General features: G+C 47.9%; 1 protein-coding gene across 2 annotated transcripts in view; it reads right to left on the minus strand.

Annotated features, from left to right (window-relative positions):
* SYN3 (synapsin III) overlaps nucleotides 1-21,843 on the minus strand; it is a 411,395-nt gene that overhangs the window by 68,028 nt on the left and 321,524 nt on the right. For both annotated transcript variants that reach the window (XM_008705633.1, XM_008705634.1), the window contains one exon: nucleotides 4,303-4,365. In XM_008705633.1, the coding sequence (XP_008703855.1) occupies nucleotides 4,303-4,365 (63 nt within the window). The remainder of the gene's footprint in view (nucleotides 1-4,302; nucleotides 4,366-21,843) is intronic.

Here is a 21,843-nt window from a genome sequence, read left to right on the forward strand (position 1 = left end):
ACCTTTCATGTTCTTTTACCCCAACAGTGTATCTAAGCAAATTTATGACTCTTAAGTTCCATACTAAGAACTTACTTTAGAAAGGGGAGTCCTCTTACACTGTTGGTGGGAATACAAGCTGGTACAGCCATTCTGGAAAACCGTAGGTAGGTTCCTCAAAAAGTTGAAAATAGAGATACCCAGCAATTGCACTACAAGGTGTTTAACCCAAAGATCCAAATGTAGTGATCCTAAGGGGCACCTGCACCCCAAAGTTCGAAGCAGCAATGTCCACAATAGCCAAACTATGGAAAGAGCCCAGATATTCATTGATAGATGAATGGATAAAGAAGACTGTGGTATATATATACAATGGAATACTACTCAGCCATCAGAAAAAAATGAAATCTTGCCATTTGCAACGGCATGGATGGAACCAGAGAGTATTATGCTAAATGAAATAAATCAATCAGAGAAAGACAATTATCATATGATCTCACTCCTATGTGGAATTTAAGAAACAAAACAGAGGATCATAGGGGAAGGGAGGGAAAAATAAAACAAGACAAAATCAGAGAGGGAGACAAACCATAAAAGACTCTTAATCATAGGAAACAAACTGAGGGTTGCTGGAGGGCAGGAGGGGGATGGAGTAAGTGGGTGATGGACATTAAGGAGGACACACGATGTAATGAGCACTGGGTGTTACAGAAAACTGATGAATCACTGAAATCTACCTCTGAAACTAATCATACACTACATGCTAATTAATTGAATTTAAATAAGAAAATAAAAAAGATATTAAAGAAATAAAATAAAAATTTACTTTAATGCAGCATTTTCCAAACCTATTTGACCAACATAGGCTTTAGCATCTGAATAATTATAATTCTTTGGAACAGACTTTGAAGCATGTTGAACTCTATAATAACCACTGCTTCCTCTGGTTTCTGGACTGGTAAAACTTTCAACAAAGGAAATGAAATTAGTTTTGTCCCGGGTTTCTCAACCTAGACACTATTGACATTTGGGTCTGTATAATTCTTTGTTGTGGGGTTGTCTTAGGCATCGTGGGCTGTTCAGCAGCATCCTTGGTCTCCACTCAGTAGATGCCAGATGCCAGTAGTACCAACCCCAACCCCAGCTGTGACAACCAAAATTGCCCTGTGGAGGCAAAATTCCCCTCCCTCCATAAGAACCACTGGTCTAGCCGGACTAATTTCTAAAGAACCCATGGTGCTCCCCATGATTACCTCCTACCTAAGTGCTCCCCAAGCTGCATAGTGTCTCACTATATTTTGATTTCTATGCCTTGTGACAGCCTCTATTCTTTGTGAAGAGAGTATCAGCCCATCTCTTTTGTCTTTGGGTTTTTCTTGTTTGCTAGAACTTCTACCTCCAGGCACGGCGAACCATGTACAGTACCCCAGACACGGAACTTCTTTCCACCCCTCTATCCTCTAGGTGGAATTAAGCTCTTTCCTTCAATCGCCGTACTCACTGCACACCCTCCTATCAGACCCCCGGTACACATTATACCTATTTATGTGCTTGACTCTCCATTTCCTTGACAGCAGAAACCGGGTCCTATTTATCTTCTGATTCTCAGCACCAAGTAGGCACTAATCAATATATACGAACAAACGAGCAAAATATAATCGATGATGGGTCAGGGGGACCTAGGTGGATTTCTACCAACACTGAGTCCATTGGCAACCTTTTCACCAGTTTCCTCCTAATGTTCTCTTTGCTGGTCTCCAGGAAGACGATCTTCCCTCCCGAGAGAAGTAGAAGTACCACAGAAGGTACTAATTTTGTTTTTCTCCCTCTCAGACATGAATATGACATCATCTGCTCAGTCGGCATGTCCAGGCCTTTCCCGATGGCTTTCTCATCCCAAACTGAAGGAGAAGAGCCCTTTTCCCTTGATGTCAGCATTTCTGCAAACCCTAGTTATTCCAGCCAGTGACACTTTTTATCCTTGGATATGTGTCCTCCTTTCCATGCTTTGGGAGTCCCCTTTGGGCCTGAGTTTCTCAGAGCACCCCCTCCCCCGAGCATTGATTGCATCAGTCTCTTTAAGTATTTCCCGTCTGGGATAATCTGAAGCTTGAGAAACAGAATTTAATTCTTGGGAATTCTTTAGCTTTACCACAGTTGTCCAAGATGGTGGCAGTGGGCAGAAAGAAAGGGACAGCTTTGAGCAATGTTAACAAAGGCAAGTGACAAGACTTGACGACCTGTTGGACGTGGAGGAGGGAGATGACTCCCAGATTTCTGTTTTGAAAAAATGGAGGGACTGGCGGTTCCTGCTGCAGAGAGGACGGCCACAGAAGGAGGTGGAGGAGGGGAAGGCGAGGTGGGGGAGCAGGCTGTCTGGGATGGTTGGAGTCTGAGGTTTCCATGGGAGACGGGGAGGGGGGGTTGGGGGGTCGTGTAGAGGAGGGAGTTGGATATAAGAGCTGAGGCTCCGGTTGGGAAATGCGACCCAGGGGCTGTTGGCATGCAGGTGACCGTAGGAGCTGAGAGCGTAGGTGAGTGTTCAGGTTGCTTGTGCTGTTGGCACACACACTTATTAAAGACGGTGCAGCAAGAAAACGACACGAAGGAGACTGTGAAGGAGTGGCAGAGACAGAGGAGAGCCAGGAGAGGTGCATGAGTCAAAGGCCACTGAAGAAAGAGTTTCGGGCAGCAGGGATGGCCAGCAGCTTTAAGAGATACAGGGAGGTCAGCGCCCATCTGGACAGAAAAGTGCCTGCTGACTCAGGAGCAGAGGGTTGCCGGGACTAAGGCAAAGGCAGCCTCATCGGAGTGGAGGGGCTGGAGCCCGGGGGTAGAGGAGCAGGGGGGCTCGGCAGAAGGGGCAGCGGGGCACTGACACAGGAACATGTCATTCATCCATCCGCTCACCCAACAAGCCGAGGGGCTACTGGGCCCCAAGGATATGGCCGTGGACAAATAGGCAAGACCCCTGTCCTCAGAGTGTGCCCTTTCCGTTAGATGTAGTATTTTAGAGGGAGGATTTCTTTTAAAGACGGTTGTTAGAATCATCACCATTTGACAGAGAAGGCCAAGAGAGGTCAGATGGCAACTTGTTCAAGTTCACACGAATGTCTGAGCTGTGGGTCATGCCCTGACCCGTCTGGCCCTTTCCACCCTTTGCTGCCTGAAGGGGATGGAGTTTAGGTGGGAACAGATGACACAGAAAGCTGAACAGGGTGAGGAAGAATAAAGGTGCCAGGTGCAGGATTATTTATGGCTGGGCTGGGCCTACTCAGATCAAGCTTTCTATGTATTTCAGCCAGAGGCTTGAGACGTGGCCTGTGGTGGCCCCCACCCTTCCCCACACTCCCACCCCTCTTATTCAGGAGTCGATCTCCCTTTCCTGTGAGCACCCCCATCCACCCGGTTCCACTGGGGCTGCATCCTTCGCCACATGTGCTGGTTAGGGGGTGGGCACAGGAACCCAAGCAAGGCTGATCAGCATCCCCCCATGGGATTTATATAGAGGCGCTGGAAAGAGACATGGTCTTTCTTCCTCTGCAACACTGAGCCTGGGGACCAGGGTAGGTCACCCACAGCCATCTCGACTATCTGAAGAAAACACCAAGCAGAGATAAACAGCGTCAAGAAATAGAGAAGACTGAGTTCTGATGGCGTTGCTTGGGCTCCTGGATCCAGCTCTGCCCAGACCTATCAAGAACTCTCCCAGACTTCCTGGTGGCTTGAACCAGTGGATTCTCTTTTGCTTCCTGATTTGAGTTGCATTTCTGCCCCCACAATGGAAAGGATCTGACCGATTATGACAAATATGTCAGCTGTGACAGTGTAAAATATATGATTTACTCTTGCAGAAGCTAACTGACTCCAGGGGCTTCCTCCCCGGAGCCATATGTATGTGTGTCCTTCTAGGTACTGGTCCTACAGGTGGCGGGAAGATGAGTAAGACAAGAACTTAGAGAGCAGCCGTGGAAATGATGATGGGAACAAAAGAATCACCGTCTATAAAATGCTTTACATTCATTGCTCTGAATCCACAATCACAGGAAACAATTAGCTAGCAACTCCAGGCAGGGTTCAGTGGGTGCAGACCGAGCTGGAGAGACGCTCCGTGCTATAGGCGCTTAGAAGAAGAGGGGGTGGGGAGGACAGGGTGCATCATGCATCCTGGGCTCCTCTAACAATGCACCCTGTCCTCCCCTGACACTGTTCTGGGTGGCTGAGCCAAGGTGGGGCTGGCGGAGGACAGAGAAGAGAAGGGAACAGGTAGTCTGGGGGAGGCTGTGTGGGTATGAACGCGAGTGTAAGAGCTGCTTCTCATACCTTTCCCATCCCGGCGTGGGCGTGTCCCAGCTTGACGACCACGGGGAAGTGTGGTGCTGTGAGCTGTAAGAGACGAGAGGAAACCACTCGTTAGCATCCCAGAGCAGTGCCACGGAGAGCGACCTTGGGCACCACCTGTTCTGTAGAAAGATTCAGTCATCTGGTATTACCCAGAATTCCCACAAGAACGCTTTGCCAGATGGTCATCCTGATGCAGCTCGAACACCCAAAATGCCAGCGTTTTGGGTCTCCAAAGGAAGCCCTTGAGCTCTTAAAAGCAGCCTGCCTGGGGCACCCACCGAGAGCCAGCAGGGAGGAACAAAGAGGCTGGTTTCCGATCCCGGCTTTACTGCTTGTGCAACCTCAGGCAAGCTCTACATGGATCTGTGGCTGAGTTTGCTCATCTAGCCATCCCATAGGATTGCTGTGAGGATCAAAGAAATTATTACACAGGAAGTCTTTATGTTCTAAGGACCCAATGAACGACAGCTTCGTGACTCCCATCATTGTTCTGCCTTACGTTATCGCCTCCCCCAAGTCCTCTCCAGGCCACCCTATGAGGTTTTTTAATAATGGTGGTCATGTCCACCAAGGGCACAAACATTTATTGGCCGCACCGTGTTGGGCACTGTTCTGAGCGACTGCCCTGTATCATCTCCCTTCAAGAGCCATGCTACTTGTCTTGTTGGTTCCCTATGGCATCCTCAGCTCCAAGAACACTGCGTGACCCAGAGAACGTGCTTGATAATGGAGTCTGTGCTTCATTCAACCAGTCTTCTCAGCAACATCTAGGAGGCATGCATGCTTCTCCTTATGACAGAGGAGGAGAGGGGGCTCAAAAGATCAGGTGCTCACCCATGTCCATGGTCACTCAGCTAGAAGTGAGGGCACCAGGTTCAAGCCTAGGCTATCCACTTCCTCCTTCATTCTGTTCATATGTTGTCTGAGATGTGTTTGCTGCAAGTCTGTTTGGAGGTGCTGGAGGGTAAATGTTAACCCTTCTAGCTATTTAGTAATAACATCAGTCCCCCTACTTGGATCAGCCCAGCCAGGGGTAATCATGTCCTATTCTCTGTGCTGTCTATCCTGGTCCTTGTCACTCGGTCCTGGATTGTCTCCTGACAGTGCTGTCTGTCCTGACTGTCTGGCTGCCTTGGGAGGAAGAGCCGGGCTCTTCTCTCTTGGTGCCCAGAGTCTAGTCTGACAGGGAGGCATTGCTGTAGATGCTTTGGAAGGGTCTGCTGGGGGTCACGGAGCCATTCGATGGGCCTCATCTCATTGTACCCACGCAGTGGCTCCATGAAGCAAGCAGGGAGGGTTTTTAATCACCATTTCACAGATAGGAACACTGAAACTCAAGGCAGGTGCTGGGAAGGGGTGGAATTGGGACTTGAATGTGGGCCGGTCAGACTCTAAACCTGATGTGAAAGGTTTCCCCTAAGATCTAGCTCAGGGCTTTCTGCAGTACATGCGGAATAAAAAAATTTTCCCTTATTCAGGCTAAATCTTTTTTTAAAGATTTATTTATTTATCTGAGAGAGAGAGACAGAGAGAAAATGAGCGCACATGTGGGGGGAGGGGCAGAGGGAGAGAATCTTCAAGCAGATGCCCGGCTGAGCATAGAACCTGACGTGGGCCTCAATCCCATGACCCATGAGGTCATGACTGGAGCCGAAACCCAGAGTCAGATGCTCAACTGACTGAGCCACCCAGGTGCCCCAGGGCTAAAATTTACCACAGCTTGGTGCCTAGAGAGAAGAAATGCATCTTTTTAAAAAAGGGCAATATTTGATTTTGATTTCAAAAGCAGTATGTACTTACTACATAAAAAGCTTGGAAAATGTAATAAAGTGCTATGTTGTTATTACACAGAAGACAATAAAGATCACCCTCAGACTTTCAACAGTTTTGCTGTATTATCTGCTGGTATTCTTCTTCTTTTCATTTGTTCTACATTGGGAGTACACTGAATATCAACTTCTGCTTCCTGCTCTTTCCACTTACTGTTCTGTGGTGAGCATCTTCCTGGTGGTGATTACTTGTCCATTTAATAGTTGTTACAAAATATTGCACATATGAAAAAAGACTTAAAGAGTGCTCTCATGGATATCACCCCACTTGAGAAATAAACCACTGCCCACATAGACAAAGTCCCTGATAGACTGTCTCACAGCACTCCCTTCCCTCCCACCCAGAGGTAATCATCATGATATGAATTGTACTTATTACCTCACATTTATTCATATTTTAACTATTACATATGGTTCTCAAACAATATACATTCCACATTTTTAAACTTTGTCAGTGGTATCAAAAGAATCTATTCTTGACGATATCTTTAAGCACATTACGTTTGTGAGATTCATGCGGGCTCCTCTGTACAGCTTGGGTTCATTTTTACGGCTGCACAGTATTCTATTATATGAACATATTACCATTTGTCCACTTCCTGCTGATGCACATTTAGGAGATTTCTATTTTTCCAATGGTAAACAATTCTAGAGCATCCCCCCTGCACCTGCAGGGAGTTTCTCCAGGGCACATGCACAGGAGCAGAATTGCTGGGGCCAGGCAATGCTCTTCTCAGTTTTGCCAGATATTGCTAGATTTGCCCCCAAAATGGTTGTACCGACTTTCACTCTCACAGGCAGAGAAAGAGCTCCTGACACGTGAGGTTGAAAGACTTAAATTTTACCAACCCAAGGGATGTGAAGTGGAATGAATGGGTGCATTTTCACCAAGTGGCTTTTGTTCCCCCAGCAGAGTCATCACACCTGGCCATCTAGTCACAGACCCTGGACACCTCCAGCAGTCCAAAACCTGCCCGGGTCACTACTGGGGCTTTATCTCCATCTCATTTTAAGCTGGAGCACGAGGGGAGGGGGAATGGGTGTGCTCTGTCTTCCCCTCTACTTCTCCTGGCCTCATTACCTCCCCACATGCTGACAGGTACTGGAAAGAACGTGGATGGTGGAGTTAAACTTACTCTTTCATCTGGAGCTAGATATTTAACCTCTTCAAAACTGAGTTCTTAGATCCGCAAAATGGGAATGATACTGCCTAACTTATTTTATGGTTGGGGGAGAAAGAAATGAACTAAGGAATGTCAAACTGCTTAGCACCCAGGGGAGAGTCAAACTCAAAGTGTAAAGTAGGACTGAGGGGAGGAAGGAGCTAACACTGGTTTCATGGGGGTGAGGACAGATGTGAAGGAAGGCTGGATGAAGGAGGAAGGAGAGCAGAGGGTGCTGCTTGGCAGTATGTGGTAGTATGGCAGGGTGTGAAATGCAGTCCAACAAAGGGAATCTCGAGGAACTTAGCAATTATCTTGCCTAGTCCCCATGTTGCCATGTGATGGTAGGTAGAATTTCTAGGAATGCTCCCCAAGGTGTCCCACTTATTCTCTGGAGGCTGCAAATGTGACAAGATTATCATACAAAGTCATGCAAGGATTGTTTTATATTATATGGCACATGTGACCCTAAAATATGGAGATATCTGGGAGGATCTAATCAAATCACATGAGCCCTTACGAGCAGAGAACCATCTCAGGCTGGTGGCAGAAGAGGGAAGCGGAGAGAGTCAAAGCTGGAGAGAGACTCAGCACACTATTCTTGCTTTGAGATGGGGGTGGTTACTTGAGAAGGAATGTGGGTAGCCTCCCAGAGGCGAAGGTGGCCCCTGGCTGATAGCTGACAAGGAAATGGGGACCCAAGGTATACCTCACTGCAAAGAACTGAATTCTGCCCTAACAGGCATGAGTTTGGAAGGGAATCTTGAGCTCCTGAGGAACATGCAGCATACTGCTACTTTGATTTCAGCTTTATGAGACCCTAAGCAGAGCACCTTGACATTGACATGCCAGATCTACGGATCTGTGAGATAATATAGAGGTGTTCTTTTTGGTGGAATGTCTCGTAACAGCCAGGGATGGTACTAGGCACTTTACATATGGTAGCATCTTCCCCTCCCCATGAGACAGATAAGAGACCAGAGGCAAGCCATTCGCCTTAGGTCAGACGGGTGAGGAATGGTGGAGCTTCTCTTCCCTTTCAAGCTCTTTNNCTTCCTGGGCTGTTCAAATAGGTTCCAGAGGCCATTCCCATTTCCACTTATTTGCAACATGCCAGCCCCTCCCCTAACACAGACAGGGCTCAAAGGACAAAAAACATCTTGTCGGCTATTTTCTCTCTTCTCTTCCCAACAACAGCTTTATTTAGTCCCCTTGGGGATGGGAGGCCTCACCAGCCTCTGGCAGGCTCCTCGACCCTGCTTACATGCCCTGGGGGGCTCAAGAGTTCAGCACTGCCCAATAGCGTGAGAGGCCTGACATCCTGTTAGAGGGGACAGATCAATTTTTGAAACCAGAGATCCCCACCCTGATAAGGGCCCTATTCAAAAGTCCTGAGCTCCTGAGGAACATGAAGAAGCCGAAATAAGTGGGGGTGGCTCAGTGCTCATGCTGGCTGTTCTTTTGGGGGGGGGGGGTTGGAGTCAGAGCAGCAGGAGAAGCCCAGATCAGCACTGTAGCAACCTCCTCTCTAAGCCATAGAATTGGAGAACTGGGCTCGGAGGGGCCAGTGCAGCTTCCCCAAGAAGGAGGCAATTCCCTCTGCATTCATGAGTCTCCGGAGATTTCAACGCCTTCAGTGCCTGGTCCTGGCTAAGTATGGAGAAAACAAGGCCAGGAAGAGTCTGGAAGAGGAAAGAAATCAAAGACGAAAGAAGTCTGGGAAGATTTCCCTGGGGCTCCTTTCCATGCCTGTGAGCCTCTGCCTCATCTAGCTCTTGCTTCCTTCTTCTTTTTCGTCTTCTGTAGCTCCCTCCTACCCACCCCAAACTCTGCCTACCAGTTATGTACCAACCCACAGGACTTTCAGTTCTTTACTGAATGGGCCACACTCCCTCCGGCCACAGGGCCTTTCCACATGCTGATCTCTTTCTCTGAAAGATTCTGCCTAATGATCAATAATATAATATTAAATCAAATCAATTCAGTGGGCACTAGTTGAGTGAGACCCATGTGGCTGGCACTGTGCTTTGTGCTGGGCAGGGCACACATAAGATTGAGACAAGGCCCTTTCCATACTTGGCATCTCAGTTGAAATGCTCTGTCCCCAGAGTGTTCCCCTGGCCACTGGTCTAAAGTCAGTGCTTCCTATAGTCTTTGCTATCACACTCTGAACTTTCCCTTCATAGCGCTAGGCACCAACTGTAATTATATGCTCATTTCCTTTGTGTCCATCTCTCCACTCCCCCGCAGGTCTCTCACAAAACAAGGTGATTAGCTTGTTTGTTTGTTTATTTATTATTAGTTTCAGAGGTAGAATTTTGTGATTCATCAGTTACATATAACACCTTGTTCTTATCACATCACGTGGCCTAAATGCCCGTCACCCAGTTACCCCATCCCCCCACCCACCTCCCCTTCAGCAACCCTCAGTTTGTTTCCTAGAGTTAAGAGTCTCTTAGGGTTTGTTTACCACTGTATCTCTAGGCTCCACACAAGGACTGGATATAGTAGACGCTGTGTATGCAGTATATTGTCGGATGGGTATTAGAGAAACCTCCCCTGGCAGGAAGAGATGTCATGTGCTAACAGGCAGAATCAGAAAGAATTTAGGGACAACCTTTTGATACAGTTCGTTTGAGCAGATGTTTGCTGGGGGAGCAGTGTGAACTAGGGTGGAAATATGGGAAGTGGCAAAGCTTGGGGGATACTTGCACCAGAGGTAGAAGTTCGGGATGCATTCTGCAGGCACTGGGCAGCCCTTGAGGGTTTGCGTGCAGAGGGTAGATATATATAAACCAGGTTTAGGAAGATTCTTCTGGAAGCTGTGGTAACAACAGTTCCCATTTCTTAGACTGTAGCTGGCATGGTGCTAAGCCCTTTACATATACCACCTCATTTAAATCCCTTGACACTACTATGAGATAGCTTCTATTTTTACCCCCATTTTACAAACAAGGAAATGAGGGCCAACAGAAGGGAAGTTTCTTGCCTAGAATCACTCAGTAAGAAAGTGGGGGAGCTAGGATTTGGCCAGAGTCCACTGCCCTGCTTCCACACGGTGCTGCTTCTGGATAACCATTCTATGCACCATCAAGTGCTTCCCCTGTTCATAGAAATGGTGTCCACTCATTTGATTTGATTGGGTAGGTGGGTGGAGGCCAGCAGACTCATTAGGACAAGGCTGGCTACTGTAATAACCAAGCAGTTCAGGGCATGGCAGGAATAGCATGAACTTTGGAGCCAGAGGGACCCCCCCCCCCAGAGTTCACACCTAGCTCCAACACCTATGGTTATGAGCCCTTGGGTAAGTCACTGACCACTCTGTGACTCAGTTTCTTCATTTGTCAAACAGGAGATTCTTGAAGAATCAACATTATAGTAGATGTGAGTCACTAAATGCTCACTGCCAGTGAAGAGGCTTAAATTGAGTTAGGAGATGTCCAACGTGGCACGTAGTAGGACGGCAATCCACACTAGTTCCCATTCCCTTCACATCTGGGATCTTGGGGCCTCAGGTAGGGGGGACATTAAAGGCTGATCAACAGGACTCATTCAGTCCTCAGATACAGGAAGGGGAGAAAAGAGGGGAAGGAAGCCTGATGCCCGGGTTGTGAACAGGGAGCATGATGAAGCCTTTGACAGAAAGGGGGCAGTCCAGAAACGGGGTTTGTTTTGGGCATTTCAAAGAGACTCATTCAGAAGAGAGAATAGAAATACCCCAACAGCTGCTTGATAAACCTTAACGTCGTTATGCAGTGTCTGACAGAATCTCCTTGGAAAGCACTTCACACAAAGACACTCCCGTCTGGAGGGAGGAGAATGGATAAAATGACCTTTGACAGTCCTTTCCAATTCTATACTGTTGTGACAAACCCATAAATTCCCATCTAGACGACCAAAACAAGTTGAGACAACAGCTTACAGGGCTCTGTGTGACCTGGTCCCTGCTTTCTTTCCCACCCCCATCTCACCCATGTTCCCCCATCAGCTTCTCTGTCCCAGCCTTACTGAATTTCTTTCTGGCCCTGATATTAGCTTTGCTCCCTCCAGCCACAGGGCCTTTGCACGTGCTGTTCTCATTGCCTGGAGCACTGTCCCTGCTCCTCCTAGATATGCTTCAGATCTCAGCTGTAATGTTGCTTCCTCAAAAAGCTGGCTCTCACCTCCTGGCTTAGGTCATGGCCTGCTCACCTCTGTCTCCTTCCTAGCACTTCTGCCATTTTTAATTTATCTGTGTGATTGCTGGACATACGTCTAACTCCCTCACTGGACTGTAAGCTCCATAAGGAGCTGTGGATCTGTGTCTGTTGTTGCTTATCATTGAATTCTTGGGGCCTCTCCTGAATTATAAATCTGCCTCCAGAACCCAGACCCGAGGTAGTCTCACAGGCACCTCCACTCAACATTTCCAAGCAACCTCATGAACCTCCCTTCCAAAATGCTCTCTCCTCCTCCAGTATCCTAACCTCAGTCACCGGCCCTCCACCCACCCAGGTGCCCAAGATAGAGACCTCGCCTGCCTTCTTCATTCTCGAAACTACCCTAGACCCAGGGAGGGGCCCAGGAAATGTTTGCTGAGTGAGGTCCGTGGTTTCACCAGCCAGCTTAACGCTCTCTGCCCTTGGAATCCCACCTCTGAACCCTCTGCATCACCTCCTCCTACATTTAGTGTGTCTTGGAAAAATACTGGTGGCATATTTAGAAAAATTAAACTAAACCTGCCCTACCAAAATACAAACATTCCTTTCTCTTACATTTCCTGTTTCCCTGAGAAACGGAATAGTCAAAAATAAACAAAGCGATAGGATGGCAATATTTGTCCACAGATATGCTTTCCTTGCTCTCACCGTGGGGTTTATGGCACAGAACAGGCTCGGGCTGCCAGACTGTCTCCCATGAGGATTCTCCTGGGTGCTGCTCACGGTTCAGACAGCATCTTCTGTGAAACTGCAGCTCTGGGATCATCTGAATGACTCGAAGCGTCTACCAGCTCTCTGAATCCCGGAGAGACGTGCCTCCACGGCATTTCCAACAGCCTGGGTTTTCCATGTAAATTTCTGCTACTCGCAGGCTGTTCAGTTCCATTTCCCGGTGGGGAAAACCCCTGTTACCAGTCCGATGAGCTCTAACATCGTTCCTCTGCTTAGTGACTTCAGAAGATAGCTAAAGAATAACCGCACTGCCTTGGTGTAGGTTATGTTCCAGTGTAATGTCTTAAGATTAAAGATAAATCTGAAGTTTTGGTTAAAGGTTAAAGGTACACCCGGTGGTGGTGGCCAGAGCGAGCACTGCTTACTTGGGGCTAGGAGTTAAGGGAGAGACCATCTTCTCTGGGCGGGGGGAGGCTGTATTGGGGGAATGCCACAGCATGGGGAAGAAGAGCAAATGCAGGCTTTGAAGCCAGGCAGACTGGAGATTTAAATACTGTTGGTGTCGCTTCCTACAGGTGCACCCGGGGGCAAGTCTAGCCTCTCGGGTCTTGGCTCCTTTTTCTGTAAATGGGAAAAGGCACAGCAGCAATTCAAGTGATTGTGAAGATTTGAGTTCGTGTGTCAAGTACTTGCTACCTACAGCTGGACCCCAGGCTGGAATTCTCTGGGGATCATTTGAACCAGCATTTTCACTTCCTAGAAAAGCACCCCTCATTACCACCTTATGAACATTTCTTTTGACATTTTCATTTCGGTACTAATGTAAAAATGTGCTTTGAAATTCCTCAAAAATTATCATTAAGTTGATTAATGGATTGATCTGATCTTTCTTACATACAGAATGACACTATGTACTTATTTTCTTGTACAGAAATGTACCAACCTTTGAGGATGGCAAGCTGCCTGGTTTTTATCCTGTAAATCTTGCATAACCTTTCATTTAATACAGTGAGATCTGACCCATCATAGCTGCAGTGATAGTGCCTGACTTTTTTTTTTTTTTTTAGAAAAAGACTTTATTTATTTACTTCAGAGAGGGAGAGAGCTCAAGCGTACAAGCAGGGGGGTTGGGGAGAGGGAGAAGCAGACCCCCCACTGAGCAGGGACCCTGATATGGGGCTCAATCCCAGGACCCTGAGATCATGACCTGAGCCGAAGACAGACGCTTAACCAATTGAGCCATCTAGGCGCCCTGACTTTTTTTTTTAATAACAGCTTTATTGAGGTACAATTTCTATACCATGAAATTCGCCTTTTTATAGTATATAATTCAGTGTAGGATATTCACAAAACTGTGCAAATATTATCACTATGATCTAATTCCAGAACATTCTCATCACTCAGAAAGAAACCCCATGCCCATTTGCAGTCACTCCCCAGTCACCCTTCCCTCCAGACCCTGGCAGCCAATGCTCTACTTTCTGTCTCTGTCAACTGCATATTCTGGAAATGTCATATAAATGGAATCATTCAGCACGTGACCTTTTGCGACTGGCTTCTTTCAACAAGCATAATGTTTTCCAGGTTCGTCTATGCTGTAGCAGGTGTCAGCACTTCATTCCTTTTTATTGCCAAATAATATTCCATTGTGTGGATGGTGACTGATTTTTAAATACATCTTGGAATGGCCTGGATGTGTATTTCCAGTGACTGCAAACCACAAAGGCGAACGAATGTCTTAGCAAGTTTCAGTGAACAAGGATAATATTTTTGGATCAGAAAGAATTATAATAGCCAGGGGGGCATCTCACAAATGTATAATATTTGGGAGGGAAGAGGATTTTTTACCGGTAAACCAACACTGGCTTGCAGGTATCTGCATCTCATGTGTATCAAACCTTGTCTGCTCTACTCCGCACTGTTTCTTCAGCCCTTGCAAGCAGAGGGCCTAAGCCAGATCACTAGTCCAAATATCGGAGCGAGCAAGACCTCAGCTTCTAGCCACATTCTTAGAGACTTTGTCATCCCATAAACAAGTTGATAAAGAGAAGGGCTAAGAAAGAAGGATGTTTAGGAGCCAAAGAAGGAAGTTTCAAGAAATGTTGGTATGGGGTATCCATGACCAGAATAAAAGAGAGAAAATTATCTCTGGTTCTCCCTTCCCCTTACAAGACCATTATCCCTTCCCTTCTGAAAATTACCTTAATTTTCCAAATGTTCATGGCTAACTCTGAAGCCATTCAGAGAGGAGGCTTTGAGGTGTGGATTTTATAATCCTACCAAGAACGCTAAAATTGTGATTGCCCCTATATGTTTATTTTCATGTTTATTTGTTGAACTCCATGAGGGCAAGGCCACTATTCATTTTGTTCATTGTTCACCCAACACACAGCAGGTGTCCAGTATTTGTTGATGGAAGTCACCGAATGAACTATAAAAACAGAGTGCTGAGAGGTGTATAAATATGAGGTGCTATCATTATCACCACCATCATCATTATCAGCATGTACTGACCGTGCTTTTAGAGATGCCCTCTCCCCCACATGGAACCTCCTGTCATTCCAGGCGCCCAGTATTCTCTTGGTACCTCTGTCCTTATTCGGGCCCCACCAGGGCACCCACCCTTCCGTTAGCTTCCTCTTCCCGCTTCCTTCCATCTATGGAGGAGGCTGCAAAGCATAGTGAGTGCTTGAGTGTAGCTTGCCTGGGCTGAGCACTGGGCTTTACCACTGCCGAGCTGTGTGTCCTTGGGCAAGTTACTTCACTTTTCTGTGCCTCAATCTCTGCACTGATATATAGGGTTAAAAAAACTATGTTCCACATAGGTTGCCTCCGGGTTTAAAATGAGTTAATACACAGACAGCACTCAGCTGTGCATGTGGCGAGGGCTAGACCCACGCTCGCTGTCAGTATTACCATTAACCCTTTGCTGTTCTCCAACTGCTGCTAAGCCAACCTGTCTCACCGATCTAGGCTCTCCAAGGTGACACCTGCCAAGAGGACTCTGGGCTTCCATGTTAAAGGCTGGCAAGGGTTTATTGGGTCACCCGTGTGGCCAAAGATCTGCAGTCGATGGATGTGTGTTGGCAACCGGGAAGGCTGTCCTGAGGTGAAGAATCTGAGCCTGAAGAGAGAGATGGGTGAGGGTCATTCTAGCTCTTTCCTGGCCTAGAGTCAGGAGTTCTGTTTGGACACCGTGGAGGGATCTGATAGCCCTTGAGGGTCACCCCAGCTACCAAAATGCCCAGTCTTCCTCATTGCGCTGTATCAGTGTCTCCTGCCTGATCTGACAGTAAGATGAGCCTTATCCTACCCGAGGGGGGTCAGATGTGAGAAGGGACCAATCAGCACAACAGAGCTCCTTCACAATATGAGGAAACAGGTCAGAGAGGCAGAGATCCTGTTCAGGGTCACACCTTCAGCTAACACCCTCCAGTCCCTGCTTTGCTTTGCCTTTGTGGTTATTATTATTATTTTTTAAGATTTTATTTATTAATTTGAGAGAGCACAAGCAGGGGGAGCAGCAGGCAGATATAGAGGGAGAAACAGGCTCCCTGCTTGGCAGGGAGCCCGATATGGGGCTTGACTCCAGGACCCTGGGATCATGACCTGAGCCTAAGGCAGACACTTAACTGACTGAGCCACCCAGGAGCCCTGCCTCTCTGGTTATGAATAAGATGTAAGAGAGGGAAGGCATTGCCTTTGCTTTATCAATAAGGAAGCTGAGATGCAGGAAGGTAATTGCCCAAGGATACAAAATGAAACTGCGAAACCAAGCCTTAAACTCTGGGGTGAGGTCCCCTTGCCAATTCAGAAGTATTCCTTCCCCAGCCTCTCCCTTCTCCACTTTTTAAATTTCTTTTATGGAACACATGCTGTTCCTGCCCCATGGAAGCAGCCCCTTGCCTCCAAGGAGGCTTTTATTCTGCAAGTTTCAGACAAATGTTGAAAAAAAAAATACTGCTCCCTGAGGAAGAATGGTGGGACGCTTTACAACTGTGCCTGACTTTTATTGGAGCCTGCCTGAGACAGGTGCTCTGCTCAGTGCTGATGCGCATTTTCCACTGGGGCCGAACAAACCCTCGGAAACGTGCAGACGGACAGGGAAGGGTGAGAGGCAGGAGATGGCAGACAACAGTCACAGCCGCAGCGATCAAGGCCACGGTTCCATCCCGGCTCTGCCTGTTCTAGAGGAAGTGAGAACAGCTACCAGGTGGAAACGCTGCTCTCAGTTTGGGGAGTGTGATGTAGGGGAACGCTCACTCGGATAAAGGAAGGATCTTGGTCTCAAAAGCTGGCCATGAGGCAGTGTTAAACCCAGATAACGTCACCCCAGCATTCAGAGAAGATAGCAGGCAGACTTTCCACCTCCACTTGCCTGCAGGAGCGGAGATGTGGAGAGAGGAGGGCCGGTCTGGGGCTTGTTCTCACCCTCCCTTCCATGTCTATCTGGTTGGCCAGAGAAGGCACCCCTGGCACCCCTGGGAGAAGGGGTGGGTGCCCAGGCAGGACGGGGACAGCATCTCAACAATGGTCAGGGGAGTGCAATGGGGCCTAGAGTCTCTGTAAGTTTCTCTGTTGAAGGTGTGCAAGTGGATGCAGCTGAAGGAAAAGCTGTGAGACCTACCCAGGGTCACAACTGTCTGCAAGACGGCCGTTCCTGGGACCTGATGTTTCCAGGGAGTGATGGATGACACGGGTTCTGGGCGAGCCGGAGAAGAGGGGAGGTGCAGGGGGAGCAACACTGCCCTGTGTCTATGGAGGGGACCCTGAGAGAAAGGGGCAGGGTTCCCAGGACTGGCTTTCCGGCGTGGAGAGACAGAACACGAGGGGCGAGCGGAGCCCAGGGCAGCACTGCAGAGAGCTGTTACGAAGCCCTTCCCTGCAGGGTTTGCAGCTCAGGATGAGTGGGAAAATGTCCACCATCTCTCCCAGAGGGTAAAACTATCAGGTCCTGAGCAGACACTGGGGCCTTATGCCGAAGGGCGAGACATGTCTCTGGATTAGGGCTCCCTTTAAGGAAGGAGTCATGCTGGCCACCGGTGATAGAGGCCAACAATTATTCAGTGTCTACACGAGGCAGGCTCCACAGCAGCTGAATGGACCCCTCTTATTTCATCCTCCTGAGAGTCCTGTCCGAGTGCTGCTGTGATCCCTAATTTGTAAGTGACAAATCCAAGACTGAATTAAACATCTTCCCCAGGTTGGTGGAGGCCAGAGTCCATGATTTGGGACCACTCTGCCCCTCACAGAGAAGACGCAGGCCCTACCCTCAGGGGGCTCAAAGGCTATTATAAGATCTATAAATGAATGACTTCAACTCAACAATGTAAACATTCAAGAAAATTATGAAGAAAATCCTGTAGAAGCAAAGAAGAGCGAGTGTCATCTGTGAGGGAGAGGGATTGTTGGAAGAAGTCTCACGGATGTGGGGACATTTGCACTGGGCTTTGCCAGTTAAATAGGAGTTTGCCAAGTGGAGAAAAGGGCTTTTCAGACAGAGTGTCTGTCCATAAGGAAAAAGGCATAAGGGTGTAAAAAATTCTTGGAGGACTCAGGAAACATCAGGGCAACCACAGGGGTAGAAGGTCAATGGAGGGTGATCCTGGGAGAGCAGGGCTGGCCAGGGCTTCACATTTAAGAAGGCCCTCAAATTTGGGCTCTTTAATGTTTTTTCCATATGAGGATGTAGACACAGTCATTGCTCTGTGTGTGTGTGTGTGTGTGTGTGTGTGTGTGTGTTAAAAACAATGGTTTGTCAGATGTACAAATTAACACTGTACCACAAATTTGGTTACCCTGCTCTAGAATTTCAAAAAAATAAACCTAGGTCTCAAAAAACTGAAGGACTGTCTTTGTCTTTCAGAAACACACACCGAAGTATTTTCAGATGAAAGGATTAGATTTGCTTTAAAATAATCTGATGTGGGTTGGGGGTGTCAAGGTGACAAGAGTAGGCGTGCACTGAAGTGATGGGGCATGGATGTTCATCATCTTTCTCTACTTTGAACATTTCCACAATAAAACATGTTTTAGAGAGGCTACCCTTACTCTGAGTGGCTTTGGAGGGTCCTAGGATGTCCTTCGTTGCGAGAGAGGATGAATGAAGAGGAAGGGGGGACACGGGCTGAAAAGTAGATTGGAGCCAAATTGTGAAAAGCCTTGTAAACTATTCTGAGAGGTTTGGACTTAATCCTGCAAATGACAGGGAGCCCAGGAGAAATCTGTAGCAGGAGACTGACACCATTAGATTCGCATTTGGGAAAGCTGGCCTCTGGAAGATGGAAGGGTTATGAGAGTGTTTGGGGAGAAGCGATGGGGGCAGGTGGAAGACCTAGGCCAAGGCCTACAGACAGCAGGTCTGCTTCTAGTCCACATTATCCCTAGGCCGGGCCACCAGGGAGGACCCAAGCTAAGTCAGTGGGCACGGGACAGAAAAGAGGGAGAGATGTGAGCAATATCTCCTTCATCTTCGTTTTCCCAGCATCAGGCTCTATGATGGCTCCTTGTCACAACAAGTAATTCCTTATTGCAATATGTCAATAAGAATTACTTACTGTCTCTCTGGCTAGACTAGGTGTGGCCCGACCATGCCCATCTTCCTCCCTCCTCATCCCCAGAGCTGGCCCGATGCCTGGAAATAGCCAACTGTTGAATGAATGGGTGAATGTACAGCACGGGGCCATCTCTGATCGCGAAATCTTGGAGGAAGCACCTGACAGCACCTGACACATCGTAGCCCCTCGAAAAAATGTCTGTGGGTTGGTCTGAGCTGATGTGAATTTGCAGAACACCGGTGCTGGAGGTGGGTAAGGAGGGTTCGGATCTCCCCTTCGGAAAAAGCAATTTCCTCTCAGCACAAGAGCTTCCAAAAAGGCCATGGTTTCTGAGCTGAAAGGGGATGGGAAAAAACAGACCAGGCACAGGGTTTGTCCATTAATATGTCAGCCCTTGAAACTTATGTCTCCATCTCTCTCTTGGCTCCTTGATGAGATGCTTCCTCCATTTCAGATGGATGATGTTTTTCCCCCTTCTAAAAAAAGCTTCTTGATGCTTTTAAATTAGGCAAATGAGCAAGGGCAATGTTCATTTTTTCCTCCTTTCATTTTGCAAATGCGTGGTGTGCCAAAAGGCCGTTGGACGGAATGTTCAGAGGCCACATAATAGAACAACAGAGGCTGCCAAGCTCCTAAATCACTAACCAGACAGGACAATCCCAGCTATTGGGACTTAGAGACCCCTGGGCCAGTACCACGAATCCCCAACAAGTGAAAAGATGGCCCACAGCCCGAGGTTGCAGCCGGGAAGAATACCCCTACATCGAGGAACTGGAAATTCAAAGTGGTCTACGGCTCCTTGCGCTCACTTCTCTGACAGCTGTTTACTGATGGAGGAAAGTGGGTCCTCTTCTGCAAAATTTCAGGGAGTTGGTCCAATGCCAATACCTCCTTTCTAACTGCAGTTTACTTATTGGTAAAATGGGTCGAAGGGAAGGCATACAAAAGAATAAAGAGGATCTAAACGCAGGTGTCTACCTACAATCTCCTCTCTCTGCAATCTGTGGTATGTTGAGCTTTGGTACCCTAAGTGGGGTTCTGGAACCAGTGGCATCAGTGCCACCTGGGCTCTTGTCAGAAATGCGAAACCCCAGCCCCACCCCAGACCTATTGCTCAGATACTGCCTTTGGACAAGGTGCTCAGGTAATTTGTGTACATGTTAAGGTTTGAGAAACAATGGTTTCTTTGACCATATGATCTTGGCTAAGTCACTTTACCTCTTAACTCTATTCATTTATAAAATAAAAGGTATTACTTTAGATAGCTTCTAGAGCTGAAGTCCTATAAGGTTCAAGGCCTGCTAATAAATACCAGCCTTTGATCCCAAAATGTACACAGGAGTTCCATCCCTGTTTAAAATGTCAGGTTTCGAAGTAGTCAGATCATCAGTGAACGTGTGTTGAGGGGAGGTCACTGGGCCAGGCTGTGTTAGGATAGTGTGGAGGTGCAAGTATGACTGTGCCTCCTAGATAGCCCCACTTGAAAATATTGTGTCACATGATCAACCCTTAAACCCCACATTTTGTTTAGAAAACATAGGCTACAGCAGCATTAGACACAGTCCCAACTCATGGTAGATCGCTTGCTCTGATGTTCCCAATTACTGGCTTCCCTGCATCCACGTCGCTTGCAATGTGACTTTACAGGTCCTTCCAACCAGAGATGGAGTCTGTTTTCCCTACCCCTCGAATGTGGGATGGCCTTGTGACTTTCTTTGGCCGGGACAGTGCAGCAAAAGTGACTCTGGGTTCTGAGCCTGGTGTGCTTGGGGACAGCATGAAAGCAGCAGGGCAGTTCCTGGAGATTAAAGGGCAGGGGCTGCCCCCTTTCGGATAGTGAGGCAGGACAGCACCATCTTGAAGGGGAGGTAGGGCTGGGTCCTGGCTTTAGTCTTTTTCTGCCTCCTTCTTAGGGCAGGGAAGAACCAGGAACTCCAGGTGAAAACATCTTTCTCCAATTTTAACCCTTGATAGGCATTTTAAAAGAGGGTCGATGACTTTGCTAAACGACCGGAGCTCTAACAGAAAAAAATCTCAGCCCAAGGGCCAGCAGGATAGCTGGGTTTTGCGGTTGCTGTTTGCACACAGCTGTGTGGGTGGTGGTATGCACCAGGGTGCCTGGCCGAGGGCTAGGGGGGTGAGAATGGGCACTCATTTGCTGAGCCATACATGCACATGGGGCTGGGGACTGCTTTTCAGCTTGAAGGGATGCAGTCCCTTCCAAGTCACCCCCCTCAGAGGGGGTACCTCTTTCCTAATTCACTCAAGGTCTCCACGTATGTTAGTGTCTCCTGCAGAGAGAAGGATAAAGGAGCTATGGGGGTGGCCAAGAGAGGCCAATTCTGGGCTGAGCACTGCCTATAGGATTTTCACTTTTATTTCTCATTTATCCTGCCCTGAAACTCTACCAGGTACAAATTATTGTGGCCATTTTGCAGACAGGAACACTGAGTCTCAGAGAGATGACGAAGCACCCCTAGGTTTACCCAGCAGACAGGAAGGGGGGCAGGCATCCTGACTCCGATCTGTATGACCATCCTGATGCTCAGGGTTTGAGAGTGATGACAGGTAGGGATGCATCCTGGACTCAGATTCAACTTTACCTGCCTGACCTTGACACCTCATTGCCTTCCCTGAGGGAAGGATGGAGTGAGCTCTGGAAGTACAAGCTAAGAAGGGGTGTTCTGAACCTCCCCAAAAGGCCCTGTTTACTTATCATCTCACAGATGGGCTGGATTAGTCCAACTTCGGAAATAGCTTTCAAAAATCAGCGGGCTGGAAAAGTCCCATTTGTCTCGGAGAATGCACTGAGGCCCCACCCATACTCGTCAGGGTCCCCGGCCCTGTGTCCCCATGCCCGACCTCTCTATTTTGTGGCCCATCTCCACCTCCTTCTCTGGGCCTTGATCAAAAAAAGTCTCAGCTTTTTTTTCCCTCCTCCATGCCCACCTTTGTCAAACTCTTGAAAGACCAAATTGGAAGGAGAAGCAGAGTAGAGGAAATTCCTTTTAGGCTGAGCTGCCTGGAGTTCCTTTCGCTTCCTGCCTCATTTCCGTGAGGCCTACATTTATTGAGCTGAGGCGTGGGTCTTGAGGAAGCT

This window comes from Ursus maritimus, unplaced genomic scaffold, assembly GCF_017311325.1.
Source record: "Ursus maritimus isolate PB19 unplaced genomic scaffold, ASM1731132v1 scaffold_21, whole genome shotgun sequence".
NCBI lineage: Eukaryota > Metazoa > Chordata > Mammalia > Carnivora > Ursidae > Ursus > Ursus maritimus.